This window comes from Phalangium opilio, unplaced genomic scaffold (assembly GCF_054372755.1).
Source record: "Phalangium opilio isolate 3A_F unplaced genomic scaffold, DU_Popi_V2 ptg000082l_1, whole genome shotgun sequence".
NCBI classification, from domain to species: Eukaryota; Metazoa; Arthropoda; class Arachnida; order Opiliones; family Phalangiidae; genus Phalangium; species Phalangium opilio.
Genome location: NW_028324189.1, coordinates 4,127,279 through 4,142,513, shown reverse-complemented (window position 1 = coordinate 4,142,513; position 15,235 = coordinate 4,127,279). Strand labels below are relative to the sequence as shown.

The 15,235-nt window shown below is 36.8% G+C and overlaps 3 protein-coding genes across 3 annotated transcripts; 1 reads left to right on the top strand and 2 right to left on the bottom strand.

Annotated features, from left to right (window-relative positions):
* Nucleotides 1-21: 21 nt before the first annotated feature.
* LOC149651028 (plasma kallikrein-like) lies at nt 22-3,074 on the bottom strand. Its single transcript, XM_089847193.1, is given in 10 exon segments — nt 22-123; nt 268-402; nt 526-665; nt 723-888; nt 949-1,069; nt 1,131-1,326; nt 1,384-1,536; nt 2,181-2,415; nt 2,475-2,623; nt 3,047-3,074. Coding segments are annotated over 10 exon segments (1,425 nt in total).
* Nucleotides 3,075-3,259: 185 nt separating this feature from the next.
* LOC149651027 (chymotrypsin-like elastase family member 2A) lies at nt 3,260-5,530 on the bottom strand. Its single transcript, XM_089847192.1, has 9 exons — nt 5,440-5,530; nt 5,095-5,258; nt 4,786-5,023; nt 4,605-4,730; nt 4,329-4,542; nt 4,144-4,264; nt 3,833-3,998; nt 3,633-3,772; nt 3,260-3,558 (listed from the first exon to the last, which is right to left on the bottom strand). Exons 1-9 carry the CDS (start codon nt 5,528-5,530, stop codon nt 3,376-3,378), a joined length of 1,443 nt encoding a protein of 480 aa, XP_089703318.1. The 3' UTR covers nt 3,260-3,375.
* Nucleotides 5,531-8,526: 2,996 nt separating this feature from the next.
* On the top strand, nt 8,527-9,820 carry LOC149651026 (solute carrier family 35 member G1-like). The gene is made up of 3 exons (XM_089847190.1): nt 8,527-8,803; nt 8,870-9,115; nt 9,189-9,820. Exons 1-3 carry the CDS (start codon nt 8,527-8,529, stop codon nt 9,791-9,793), a joined length of 1,128 nt encoding a protein of 375 aa, XP_089703316.1. The 3' UTR covers nt 9,794-9,820.
* The last annotated feature ends 5,415 nt before the right edge of the window (nt 9,821-15,235 follow it).

Here is a 15,235-nt window from a genome sequence, read left to right as displayed (position 1 = left end):
CTTATCGCGAGATGTCGGCGTTTAACTATGGTTAATACCAGTTCCAAAACGCATCGAAGTATCAACCAAGGCGAAATTTTTAACTACGTTCAATGGTGTAGAGATAAAAGTAGTTCCACCACTCTGAACGTGATACGGAAGTATGAAAACCCGGGTAAATCAAACATTGAGAAACGTCAACAAAATATTTCGCGTTTATTGGTAAAGAAATATACATTAAGGATATGTTCTAAAGATTGCAGTAATCCAATCACGTCTATAAGATACTTTGGTAAAAATAAATGGTCTGTTTGGTGTGGCGCAAACACCATCGATTAAGTTTGTTTCGGTCATTGTACTGGTTACTCCGGCTAAGTACCATTTACCATCTTCTTGGCATACCAAGGGTCCACCGCTATCGCCCTATATATTAATTAAGTCCATCAGAACTATTCATTATTTTACACAAATACGCATACATAGTTTAAACAACATGAAGAAATACGCATACATAGTTTAAAACAACATGAAGAAATGTATACATACATGGCAAACTCCATGACCTCCAGCAAGATTTCCTGCACATATCATGGTTTCTTCATTGTTTGGCACAAATAAGTTGTCACACTTTGTGATGTTATAGATTTCCATTTGAACTTGTTTCAAAACATCATTTTTCCCAGTACCTATATGAAGGTACTTGGTTTCATTACAAGAACTGCGACACACTTCATCTAATATACCTCTGGTATCACCCCAGCCCGTGGAATAACACTTAGTTCCAATAGCAAATTGGTGACCTTTAGGGGGTAAACATACTGGTCGCACGTAATCGGTGAAATTCACCGGTGAATTGAGCTTTACAAGAGCTATGTCCGCGTTTTCATCGTGTTCACCGAAATTTTGATGCTATAATTAATTTGAAGTTAGAATAATTAACGTTGAACCCAGATCCGAGATCAATCATACTTCTTTTTCAGATACTCCGTTAATAACAAAACGTTCTATACCACGAATCTGCTGGTTCTCATTTCCAGCGAATTTCAAATGACTTCCAAGACGAACTCTCCAATTTTCAAACTTTCTATTCCTAAATGTTTAAAATAATTAAACTTAGTTGGTTGTATTAAAGATATTCGAGATTTACTGACGATCCAAAACAATGAGCAGCTGTCAGGACCCATTGGTCACTTATAAGTGAACCCCCGCAGACGTGTCCACTTGGAATGGTGCTCCAGATCTGAAGGTCAACCTGCCAGGGCCACGACCCTGGTATGGCCTCTTTACCACCGACAACTCGGTCTTGGGATGAAGTTAGATCTGGTTTTATTGGTGTTGTACCACAAGCTACGGTTTGTTTGGGACGATTAGCTAATTAAATTGAAAAAATAAAACAAAATTAACCCTTTAAGTAATTATTTTAATTATAGATATTGGATCCCTCACGGCATTTAATTTCATCGGAACCATCTCCACAATCTTGGACACCATTACAGACTGCTTTCTTTGCAATACACTTTGTGTTTTTGCACTGAAATTTCAAGAATCCGCAAACCCCTATTGAAAACAATAAAAATTGCAACTCCGATTGAAAAATCATTATAGTATGCCTGATTTAATAACCGTTAATCTATTTCAACAATAAAAGCCCTTAAAATGTAATTAACATAACGATATGTATGTTGAAAATTTGGAACAAGACCCCAAAATGTTTTCAGGATAGACATTAAATTTTAATAACCATGGTCCCATGAAGTCTCGAGTAATGATAAAGAAAGTCTGGATTGGAATATATTATTATATTATAAGAAATAAAAGAAAGTGTTAAATCTTTTAACCAGTGTCTCTCAAAATGTACCAGGAAATTCCGGTTCTTATATACAACACCCGTTACACCCGTTAGCGACCTAAATACATTTTTTTGGGGGAGAGAAAAACCTGTACGCAAAATCGTTTAAAATATTTGTGAAAAGGGGTAAATCGCTATACTTTAATCACGTCTGTCAAATAAACAAATTTCAAATCTCGCTTTTCAAGTCTAGCTTTTTTTAAAAAAATTATAATAAGACGTTGCTAGAAATATAATTTCATTTTACCATAAAACGCAATTATTATTTTAATATATTCCACTCAGATTCTTTATGACCTTCAGGACGACGTAAGGTTAACTCTTTACCTTCAGAACCACCAGACGTACTTACCATCTCGACCCAACCCTCTGTATTTGTACGTGATGTGGTAACCTTTTCCAGTTACCATAAAATCGCTCTCAAATGCAATTGAAATTGAAGTTGAATTTGTAGTGAAATTTACAGGATTTGTAATAGTGGCGCAAACTGTTTTGAAAACGCGTCCATCTTCACGAAACTTTAATTTGTCCGCCTCGCAAAGACCACTGGCTTCCAAATCAACGTATTTCAATGAAAATTCCAAAACCTAAGGAATAGAATTGAAATCGTATCACTCATAAACCAACACTAAGTATTAAACACTACCATTCCAGGTTTAGTTGAAAAAATGTAGGAACATTTGGCATTATTTTCATAGTTTTTATTTTCCAAGAAGCCCGGGCTGTAAATGTCACCTTCATCATTTGTAATAAATACAGGTTGCTTTGGTCCGCATGCTTCGGTCCAGTTTATTGCTAGATAAAAATCAACAAGATTATAATAAATAAATAAACATATTTATTTAAACTTTACTTACCATTTATAGAACAATATTTAATATAAAACAAGGTAAATATAAATGTTATAACGACATTCATTTTTATGACCTTCTTTGTCTCAAGATCGTTCTCAAATATTTATTTAAAACTGAGTAATTAAATTGGGTTATAGATTATAATAAGTCAGACTATTTATCTTTATTTTGTGGGAAATTTAACATCCGCACGGGGTATTTTATCTAACTTTGAAATTATTTAAATATTCATAAGATAAGAAATGATAACAAATTTACAACAAATATTAATTTTGCAAAAAAATACCTTGCGGAAAATCCAAGTGTACCTACCTTATCTTGGTAAAAAATATTTATCGAAACTTTGATAAGAAATACTAAATACTGTGAAATATGTTTAAATTTCCCACCATTTCGGAATATAGATCAATGTGGTTCACTATGGACTTTCATCTATGATTCCCAATCAATATATTGATTGACAGTTTTAAATTATAATAAATACATTTAATTTTTCACATAGTCAAATTAATATAAAATACATTATTTCATACAATTAAAATTAATTTTATTAAATTAACGCATCATATTAGATGGCTTGAATTTGCAGGTATATATAGATGACACTAGCGTGCTTTATAAATTCAGTCTGAATATTTTTCATTTTATAAAACAAGGTGGGTTAATCGTCACTTCTCGGTGTTGCACCCAAACTCAGTTCGATTTCATAATGCGATTAATCCAATCTACGTAATTCGCTACTCTACCAAACCCTGATGGGCTATTAGGTACCCCGCATATGCCAGTAATAAAATTGGTATCGGTGACGAAACCGGAAACACCGGCTAAGTACCATCTTCCGTTTTCCTTGCATACCAAAGGTCCACCACTGTCACCCTATAAAAAAATAGGTAAAATTACGTAATCTGACATAAAAACGCAATAAATAGGTGATAATTTTATAGACATACGTGGCAAACTCCGTTTAATCCTTCCATATTGCCAGCGCATATCATTGTTTGATTATTTAATTCAACATAAGGATTGGAACATTTTTTCATGTCTAGAATTTCCATTACCGCTTGTTTCAAGTAACGGTTAGATCCAGTACCTGTTTATAAGTAAATTAGAAATGCAAGTCTTCCTATGGAGCTTTTTCAAAGTACCTTACCTCTGGTTTCGCCCCATCCAGTCGCGTAACATTTAGTCCCAGGTATAAAAACGTGTCCTGGAGGTGGTAAACAAATGGGTCTAACGTAATCCGTGAAATTCAATGGAGCGACAAGCTTAAATAGCGCTATGTCGGTTGTTTGATTAAAATTTCCATTTACTGTAAACTATATATAATAAATAATAAAGAAGACGTCAGGTATTCAAGTTATTTAAGTGTTGTCATTGAAGAGACACGACACTAGAAGTACTATTTTGAAGACACAATGACGTTTCATCACAACATCATCTTGTGTCTAGCATTCTTCTCACCCTAGATTCGTCGACTCCGTAAATAAATTTCTTGGAAATTCCCCGGACTTGCTCTTGTACATCTTTCCCATGTTTGTCATGATTGCCTAATGTAATTCTCCAGAGTTGATTGAATCGAGCTCTGCAAAAAATATTATTATATTTTATAAAATATTAAACATGACACAGTTATAGAGGTTACTTACTGTTGGAAGCAATGAGCTGCGCTTAGTATCCACTGATCGTTCAGTAAAGTTCCTCCGCATACGTGTCCACTTGGAATGACCGGTTCCAGTTGCAAATCGGCTTGCCACGGCCATGATCCAGGTCGGGCTTCAACCCCACCGACGATTCGGTCGAAGGTTAAATCGGGTTGTATTGTTTGAGTGCCGCATTGTATATTAGGGTTCAATTTCGAAGCTATGGTTAAATGTTTTCACTTTAATGTTTTTACATTTAATTGAGGATAAATGATAGCTTACAAGTTTGGCAATCACTTTCATCAAAACCACCTTCGCAATCAATAACACCATCGCAGATTTGCGATTGACGTATACATTTTTGACTTACTCCAAATTGACACTTAGCAGTACCAGTTTTACATGGATCTATAAATAAAAATTTATTAATAGATTAAAATATAGGTATAGTTGCAAAACTCACAGTTGCCTCTGGTTGTGTCTAAGACAATATTGTAACTCAAATTAAATCCTCTAAAGTTGTTTTGGAAATCGCTTTTAAATATAATTTGTAAAGGACCCGTAGGAATGGTGAATTTCATTGGAGTTTGACCACCGCAAATCAACTTTGCAGATTGACCATTAATCATGAAGTGAAGGTGGTCACCTTCGCACTGGTCTTTGGTTTCAATTTCCAAGTCGTGAATGGTAATTTCAGTCACCTGATAAATGACGTAATGTAGAAAACATAATTAAGTTTCAGATAAAGGTAATAAACAAATACTGATTTTACCTGATAAACACTTTTATACAAGAAAGCGTAGCTACATTCCACATTGTTTGGGTATTTTTGGCCATCTTGGTATCCTGGACTGGAAATAGTTCCTGATTTTGAGCCAATAATATACGGTTGATTTGGTCCACAAGCAAATTTTTGAATTGTTGTTTGTGAAAAACCTGAGGTAAACAAGAATCCCAGAAAAAATATTGTAGCTAACATGGTTGATAATTATTCGATGGCCTGAAGCGGCTAAGTAAAAATTAAAGGTGTAAATTTGTTCCTTAAATCCTTGGCTTCAATTTGAACAACAGGTGTAATCTTTAAATAAAAAACCCACGAAGTTGAGAAAGTTTTAACCTTGTTCGATAGCTTTCGCTTTATGATGTTGATAACACAAATCCGTGAGAAATACGCAAAATGTTTTATGATTATTATTACGGGTTGACATTTATGGATTTCTCAGTATTTTTGTAAGTAGACCTAATTAAAAATATTAACTAATGACAATCAGTGAAAAGGATTCACGCTCATCTCTATAGTTAAAGTAAATTCTGTTGGGATTAATGTAAAATCATAGGTTCATAAGATGCGTTCCATAAGTTTGTTACTGGTTACTGAGAGCTTGTCATGAAGTGACGTAGGTCATAGATTCTTGTAAAGCGACGCCTGGTGAGGCGCTGTCAAAGGCTTAGCACAGACAAAATAGGAAGATGGACTGCAAAAATAACCGAGTGTAGTCAATTCTCGCGTCGTTTTCGAACTAACTCTCAGTAAGTCTCTATCATTTCGAAGTATAGGACGTGTCATACTTTTAGAACATATCTTATAAACTTATGATAAAATTTAAAAGCCTAAATGATAAAGGTATGTACAAACGCGAGAACTTTTCACTTCATCTCGAAGAAGAGAAAAGGAATTTTCATCGAGAAGAAATATTTGAAAATCTTTCAGGAGAACGATGGTCGACGTTCCAGGAAGGAGAAAAGTCTAACGCAATTTTCGAATCAATCGTCTTAATTAGTTTTGAAGATTTTAGAAATTTCGTTGGAACCCCGAAAAGGAGAAACTGGATCCTGCCGACAATCTAATAAAGGCTGGCAGATTTCTCTCGTAAAGATTCGACCCGAATCGTCTTTGCTTTTTAACTCGGGTGTTCCATGGCGTCTTCTCTTCAAATTTTAATCGAGGAAACGAAATTTTTATTCTCAAGAATCATCAATTTTTCAAGCGTCGACTAGAACATTTTAAATGGTTTCCAGTTACTTGGAAAGCTGGAAGGAAATAGGTTCACTTAAATGTAAGGAACGATTAGTAGCGAGTAAATAATTGAAGAAACAGGTGATGTTTATAAGAAAATTTTAAATAATTTATGTCTATAGAGCGATTAATTTGGGTTTCGAGAATATTTCAACTCCTTTTCACCGCTTTTTTTCCAGGCACGTATCTCCGTTAGTGTACTGTACAATACATTTAACCCTAAGGGTTTCTGTAAAAACTACATGTGTTTTTTTTTCTGTTTTGTTTACTTCATCTAACTAAATAATCCTTGCGCATTTTTTCTATTTAGTACACATGTACCGTTTTAAATACCAGCCTGCTGTTGCATTAAATCCCGAAATAAAATTAAACGCATAATTATTTTTTCGAAATCTCTCTTAGAGATGCCAAAACAAAGTCTATTCAAGAGAATTATTGAGCCTGTAGATTCCTTCAATAATGTATCGCTATAAATACTAAAACATCTATAAGTTTAAGTCTACCATTGATTAGAAATTCACAGCCTTAGCTGTCCAAGAAAACTACCTATATTTCAAAAGTCCTTATCTCGGTTTTATTTATTTTTCAATTTTTCGATATGGGGAGTTCTCCCTCTCCCTGGATAAAGTCATCGTGAAGTATATTTCTTCATCTTGACAAAAGATGACCCTCCGATTTGGCACCCTATTCTTATCCCCCCCTGAGACTCGTGACCCCCGCTTTTTCCATTTCTACCGCTCTACCAAGTTAAACTGTCCATAACTCAACCCTCATTGTCCAGAATCACCCCGCAATAGTTGAAACCAGAAAATCCATTCCGTCCGCAGAAAAACAATTCTTTCTCAAAATACTGACCCGAGATTCGCAAAAAGAAGAGCATTAAAGTATGAAAAACGCAATTGCCGCTGCAAACAAGTTATTCTATATCGAACCCTGTCATTTTGTGGGCCAATTTTTCAAGGGATTTCGTATAAGTTTCCGAGTTTCCACTGGCAAGGCGGGGTATACAGAAAATAGAGAAAGTCGAAAGTGGCAGAAAAAAGGTATCCTTTTCAATTTTCTGATCTAGTTTTGATAGAAAATGGAAAAGTTTCTCCTTCTTGAAACGATAAAAAACCATTTGGCCACCCCTAAGAGCTAAAATAAAAAATATCTGGACTCTGAGTCTGAGAAGGTTCAATTTCGATTTCTTTCGATTTTCTAGCAGAAATTTTCTTTCCCAAAGTAAATTGAGTGGAAATATCGCTTCCGAATGATTGCCTCTCTTATTATGTCATGGAAGAAAAATGTTGCCACGCTGTACAACTGAAAGTTGGCAAATATATGATGTCCCATACCTCATTCTGTATTAATATAGTTAATTTTAAAACAACCTTCAGAGTAAATACTGGTTTTATAAACTTTTAAACAGATATGTGTCATTCATTATGTATGACATTGCTATAGCCCGGGTGTTGACTCTCAAAGTATGTTAAGGTTAGAACTTTATAGGCATTCATTCATTTCACGCCCCTGAGGATAGAGTTTTAAGGTTAAACATGTGTAGAATGAAGTAGACAGACACAAATAAATTGTACACATAGTTTACATACTAGAAGGGTTCATACCATTTACACAAGGAGGCCTGGCTTAAGACTCATCCTGCAGTCAGTCAGGGCTCCTTGTGTAACACCTGAAACCTGGTCTCCCAGTGTAAATGGTATGAATACTCCTAGTCTGTAAACTATGCATATATAATTGAGGTTGAATGTAGGTTGAACATAGAACGAGAGACAGACACATATACACATACACAGACACGAGACGTCATTGTCATTCGGACAGGTAAAACTTACATTTTCCTTTTGCATTATGTCAAAGAGCGTAGAATATGAATTACTTCGGAACGTTGAACATGAATAACGCTTTGTTTTCAATAGTAATTAAGATGCAAAGGTACAAACGAGAAAAGGGATTTACTTTTACTCGCAACTATAATCTAGATTTTTAGTCAGTCGACTTTTATCCTTTAAAACTATTCGTGTTTTGTTACTTAATGTTTTATTCTAAAACCGCGGTTGATTAAGTAAGAGCTTAATGCTTTGGTTAAAACGCCTGTTTTAAAAACATTATTCCCTCCCCGACGTGTACATTGCAAACAAGGCGAGTTAACTACTTGTACTTCATTATTATAGATACAACTGAACAATGAAAGAGACTGCTCCACTCGCTCCTAGCAAGAATAGCGTACGATTGACATATTACGCTGGCTTGGCTCAGAATGTGAACCTAAGCCACCAAAAAAATAAAGAATGTTTGCCACTCTATCAAGAAATAAATTCAACGTCCGAGGATGTCCAATCCTCGAAATTGGTAGATCTGAAAACATGCTTGAAAAACTTCCTTGGAATAATCCTGGCCATTGCTTCGGGCATCTTTATGTCCCTGACCTCAGTTATTGTTAAAAAGGTGGATATTTTCCCAGGTTAGTTAAGAAATACGTTAAAGGTTAAAACTTTTTTTTTATCATTAAAACTATTGAAATTATTAGGAGAACTAGGATTCGTGAGATTTCTATGTATCGCGGTGTTCGCCCTACCGTTAGCCATACACAGCGGAGCGGATTTTTTCACCAATAGAAAGATTCTAATTCTGATCTTATTTAGAGGTTTCTTCGATTCGTTTAGTATATATTTTCGGTTTGAAGCGATGCAAAGATTACCACTGGCCGACGCGAATGTCATTATTTTCAGTAGTCCAGTAGTTGTAGCTGTTATGGCTAGATTTATTCTGAAAGGTCAGTACTTTCAATAGTAACCCTCAATTTCTTATGGCACCTTAAATATTCGTAGGAAAATTTTGTTTTTCAGAACGCTGCAGCTTCTACTTGATCTTATCCCTTATCCTAACTATAATGGGGTTAACCTTAGTGGTTAAACTCCCGCTAATAAACTCAACAGGAGGCTCCTTGGAATTTTCAAGCATGTTTCATATACTTGGAGTAGTCTACGGTTTCGCGTCTGTCTTCTTCAATGCCAGTATGATCGTAATTGTCCGTAAAATCAACAAGAACCTTCATCTTACCGTCATATTGTTCCATTTGGGTTGGACAGCGTCCATAATTAGTTTAGTTCTCACAGCGTCATTCGGCACATTCACAATTCCGGACCCGGTTAAATTTGAACCATGGTGGTTACTATTAATGGGCACGTTTAGTTTAATTGGGCAACTTTTGATGACGGCTGCCTTGCAATATGAACACGCTGGACCAGTGGCCATAGCTAGAGCGGGCTCGGACATTGTTGCTGCGTTTATATGGCAGATATTATTCTTCGCCGAGGAACCGGACATTTTCAGCGTGTCCGGTGCCTTAATGGTCACCTTAGGTGGTGTAGTATTAAACCTAAGTAAGTGGGTGGTAGCCTTACCAGACACGTCACCCACCAAGAAGAACCTTAAGTGTTTAACTTTTTAAAAAATGGACTTGAATTAACAAATGTAATAAATATTGGGCATGTTTTTCAAAAATAAATTTTTGTCATTATCAAAATTTTGGAGCCTCTTTCACCTAACTATGTAAGTACATTTTCTTCCTTAATTCCGTCTATTAAAGAAACCATGCAGGGTATCACGAAACCCCAGGCAAATGTAGAACATAATCTCGCTAAGGTCAGTTTCAGCGCGGTGATAAAATACTGGCAAATTGTCACATCTGATGAGCTCCAAAAAAAATAATAATCTTCATTTACACCCGCCTGTTTTCGTAACATGTTCTGGGCCGTTAGATAAGATATTAACTGACGGTGTGTGTGTTCGCCTCGTTGCGGTATACCGTATATTCATTCCCCACTTGGTTACTCGCGTTAGACCGAGCTAAAAACCTCATATATCCCCCAAACCTTTTCAACGCGTAGCTATCCGCAAATTTGTGTGGGAGGTCATAAAAAATAATCATCTTTCCGAGCGGACTTAATCATTAAAACCTATGAGTTAGTGTTTACGCGTTCCGGGGCACCCCAACCGCGTTACCCGCCTAGCTAGTAATAGTGGTCTCAGGAAAATGTCTTTATAGGCCCACGATTCTATTACGCGAGGCTTCGGAGACCAGCCACTCAACCCCTCGTGGGGCCTAAAACTATTCCCTGGGATCCTGGCGCTAAAGAAAGGTAATTATTGTCTAAGCTGGCCTGCCAACCTACTATAGACTACTCCAAACTCTATCTTTCGTTCAGGACCAGGGGTAAAACTCCGTAGAGGATTCCCAAATCTCTCTCACTCTTTCAGAGGGGGTACCGTAGTAATTCAACTTACTGGCAGTTTTTCCCCGTATTACCCCTACCTAAATACCCAGGGATTATTCCAAAATTTTCATTGTTAAATATACAGTAGTCACCTTTCTATATTGATTCTAATTCTAATTGGAGTTTATTGTTTGAAAGACTGAAACTGACTTGATTTACCAAATGATTTATGGTGTGATAGAAAAGTTCAGACTCTAAAACTCTTAGGCCTAGATGGACAAAGTTAAGCCTATAATTATTAGACTGGATAAGTATTCTTAAAAATTGATGTAAATGACGTTGAAATTGTTTAGAAGAGAAGGAAGCTATAACCAAAGGAAGCGAAAGGAGAATGGATGTTGGACCAAAGGGAACTTGGCGAGGTAATGACCGGACTCGGGGGCAACCTTAACGAAATAAAGGCAGACAAAATGAATGGCTAATAAGCACGAAAACGAGCCGCTTATCCGATTTCGGCCGGGAACCCTCTCTCAATTCTCCTCTCTTATCCAGATAAGAGGACTATACATTCTGCTCTATATCGTGACAACGAGCTGTTGGTCGACTGGTCACTCTCGCTCTGGCCCCTCGGTCACTAATCGTCCAGGGACGAGCGCTAAAAGTAAAACCGACCAAGAGCACGTGATGACGTTTTATCACATTCCATCTGACTCATGATTCCCCTATATATATGCCGCCATAAGATAATTGTAAAACTTTAGAAATCAATTGGCTACACTAAAAGATGGGCATTGAGACTAAAATCATCATTGTTCTTTGTTCATGTTGAAAATGGAAAAGGTTTAGTTGGGATTTACCAAGTTGAAGGAGAGAGGAGCTTGCTTGGACCGAAAGTTTCACAAAGCCTTTTGTTTTACGATCTAGCGTTCATCGAAATTGCGTGTTAGGGGACAATCTATAGGGAGCGAAACTGGGCACAATTGGATTTGAGAGAGCGTTTGACATTTTATTGACTTCCCGGAAAACCGGCTAATTGTATTAGGACCCCCGTAATGGTGGCCAAAGCGCGAGGTTTCGTGTTACTCCCGGTTGAATTATTCTTCCTTAAAACTCCCTCGCACCGCTATTCCCCGCCTGCCTTTAAACCCTGACTAAAATTTGAACGAACGCCGTTATTATTATGATTAGCCCTATTTTCGAAAATTTTTCCTCCCCGACGCTTATGATTCTATTTTCGCTACCCCCTAAATCCGGCTCGGCCCTTTCACAAAATTGGCAGTTGAAAAATGGCCCTTTAATAATTTGCAATAATGTTCCCCCTCCCCCCTCTTAGAATAAATGACATTTCCCAATCTTTAAGCGACTTAAATTTTAGAAACGTCATTTGTTTACTCCTCTTAACGTCACGGGAAGAACGCCCGTCATTTCACTAAAGGAAACGACTAATGAATTTAAAAATATAATAAATTCCTTTACAAAATATTTTCAAATCAAACTCGAATCTTTTGGAGTTCAAAATTCACTTGTTATATTAGGTAAGCTGTTCCTTAAGTAAAATAATTCCCACCTAAGCATCTAAGCCTCGTTGATGAATTGGAACTGAGTTATCATTGTGAGAAGAACCATAAGTTTATAAGATATTTTCCATAAATACATATACTTAGTAATGCTAGAGACTTACAGCTCGGTTTTGCAGTCCACCTTCCCATTTAACCTGTACTAAGCCTTTAACAGTGCCTTAGCAGGCGTCTCTTTACCTCGAATCTATGACCTACGTCACTCCGTGACAAGCTCCAGTTTCTAACCAGTGACAAACATAAGGAATATATATCATATGAACTTATGGAAGAACTACTAAGAATGTTTTTGGAATAAAACAGTTACAGTACAAATCAACAGATGTGGTCTAAGTAGAAACCCAAATAAATTTGTTTACCACTCGAATCAACCAGCAACTTCCCGTCGCGTCTATGGTCTACAATCAATTCCAGTATTTCCACGTAATTGGAACCACGCCCCATAGTTGTCACGCGAGATTGACCTGACCCTCTAGGGTCACGATTGAAAGTACCGCGCGTGCACGCGGTATTATACATCTATAATGCTAGAGTTTGAGACGTGATGTCCGGTCAAATCGCCGTCGTAGGAATAGAGGCCTTCACTTTTATCAGGCTAATTTATACACTTCGGGGGGATACGATTTGATTAAGACACGAGTTCGCTTTTCCTATTGAGAACCAAATTTTCCTGAACGTCGTTAATACGACACAACGCCGATAGCATATTCGAGTAATCTTAGGCTGGACTAGCTGTTAGTTGTTGACTCATACTCGATAAACTGCCTCGTTTATCTAGAATTTCCTGGATTACTTTTAGTATAATCAACCAATTTTCTGATTAGCTTTAATGCAAGGAGGAAGCTCGTTTCAAGTCATTGTTTTTAATGGCTTCAAAATGTTAGTTAACCACTAGGCCTACAAGGAAAGTTTTTATGATATCAAGAAGTGATATCTAGTTTATTAAGGAGAAGGTATAAATTCGCCGAATTTCCAGCTTTATCTCCAGTCCAAACGTTGGCCCGGAGTTAATCCTCGTCTCTAAATTACAACCAGGATCTCATTGGCTCTTGAAAACTCACGTCAGCGCGACGCGAACGACGAAAATTACGCATTATCCGACTGAGGAGAGGCAAAATAGCCCGGCCTCCTTTTACGTCCCCCCCTTGTATTTTGAAAGGGGGACTGGGACTATGGCGCGCGAATACTTAGGCATCTTATACCTTCTCCCTAATAAACTAGATATCACTTCTTGATGATATGTTATAATAAGTTGGACACTGGTTGCACAAGATATCTTATCTACTATATAATTTATTGAAATTATTAATGTAGAGTTTCTTTCACTAAAGTTTGTCCTACCGAAATAGTTTGCAAAGTTTTCACATTAACGAACGGCGTATTCTTCGGCAAAGTTGCAATTTTAACGACAAATCTGGGATTAATCCCTTTTATATTTACGTACGCTTCATACAACAAAAACTATCACACCATCATCGAAAGCTTCAGTTAACGCCTCATAAAATTTTAACCGTTCACGGAATATTAATTTCTCATCGCGCTATAATCATTTCTGTAATCCGTATTTGAAATCTAACTGCACTGCTCTTCACAAATATGCAATAGCAACTAGCTAAGCTAAAAACCAAAGAAATATATTTTTTTCTATTTGAGACTGGGAAAATTTCGTTTCCAGATTTTTTTACGACGCCTTTTCCAATTTGCTTGATCAATTTTTTTTCTAGAGTATGAATATAACTAGAGTCGCTTTCATTATTACTAATCGCTTATATATAAGTTTGGATTTGCCTTAAAGCGCTGCAGGTCCTTAAATTACCGATTCAAATAACAGTTAGGGAAAGTAACAACCATTGGTTTCTAACGACATCGTAAAATGTGATGGGAAATCTCTCAACACCACAGCTCTCTCATATTGGGTAGATTTCCCCGTCCACATTTTAATTGCTTTTCTGGTAGTTTAGTAATATTTGCCATTTGAAATGGTCTGATATTATATGGGATATACATATGCATACAAAGTTCGGTTTTCTAGTCGTATATCGCATAGAAAAAATTATTTTGTTTCTAATTAAAGAGATGAAAAAGTATATTGACTATAAAGCTATAGACCATTTCAATGTTACGTAGAGGGAAAGACAAAGGTGGTTAAATTTTACTTCCATCTCGTTTCTTGGCGCATGCGCTGAAGTCCTTTTGTATCATGAGAGTGCATGCGCAGAGACTGATGGCGATGTATCAACCCCCTTCTATGTCCCAGTACTGAAGATAGCCTACTCCTTTTTACATCCAAAAGGTATATTTTAAATGGGAGTTGAAGTAAAATGTTCTTCAAAGTATAGTAATTTCCAACTAGGTCTCCTTAAATATTGCTCCATGGTAGCATGAACCAATAGAAAACAGCATAACTGTCAAAGAAATTCGCGCCTCTTTTATTACAAATAGACTCCCATACCTTTTTACAACACTGAGATAAGTGAGGTGGAAAAGTACGACTCGTATGTTGCTCTCCTTGCTTCCCTTAACTAGGTATCGTTTGTTCAAACGAGGGTGGTACTGTAATTAAAAATTGCCTGGCAAGAAAGTCAGTCACAGCCTTGCCTCCTCCCTCTGAAATAATCCACATCCAAAAAGAGGAGTGCGGGAAATAAACTTATTTTTCCGTTTCTATAAAGTTTGACTCTATAAATATTTTTACGACTTTGGATAGGTTAGGTAGGTAGGTGACTTGTCGGTGCAAAAGGGGGGGGCTGTGGCAAACCCCTTTAAAAATGTTATTTTCTAATAACGCTCGTCTAGGGAACACCGCGCATAGATGTCATCACATCCAAACCAATACCCACAGACTTATAAGCGGTTTTCCTGACCAAGCCGAGTATAGTAGATTCCTCCTAAAAAGTCATCCGAAATTTGGCCCATTAACTTCTGTTAATGCGTCGCCCCATTCGTAACAGATCATAAATTTCTTGAAAGGGGAAAAGCCCTGGAAGCTACGATATACGGACCTGTATAGACATAACCATAAAGGTACTTTCCTTCCTAGCTTTTGCCACCAGGTGTTCCGTTAGTATAACCCTACTGGATTCTGTATAATATACTTTA

Excerpts from the sequence above, each read along its gene's own strand:
- LOC149651027 (XM_089847192.1), bottom strand. The coding sequence starts at position 5,530 with ATGTCAACCCGTAATAATAATCATAAAACATTTTGCGTATTTCTCACG. Across the intron at positions 5,024-5,094 it reads TGTATAAAAGTGTTTATCAG|GTGACTGAAATTACCATTCA; the intron begins GTAAAATCAGTA and ends GTCATTTATCAG. Across the intron at positions 3,559-3,632 it reads GATTAAACGGAGTTTGCCAC|GGTGACAGTGGTGGACCTTT; the intron begins GTATGTCTATAA and ends ATTTTTTTATAG.
- LOC149651026 (XM_089847190.1), top strand. The coding sequence starts at position 8,527 with ATGAAAGAGACTGCTCCACTCGCTCCTAGCAAGAATAGCGTACGATTG. Across the intron at positions 8,804-8,869 it reads AAAGGTGGATATTTTCCCAG|GAGAACTAGGATTCGTGAGA; the intron begins GTTAGTTAAGAA and ends TGAAATTATTAG. Across the intron at positions 9,116-9,188 it reads GGCTAGATTTATTCTGAAAG|AACGCTGCAGCTTCTACTTG; the intron begins GTCAGTACTTTC and ends TTTGTTTTTCAG.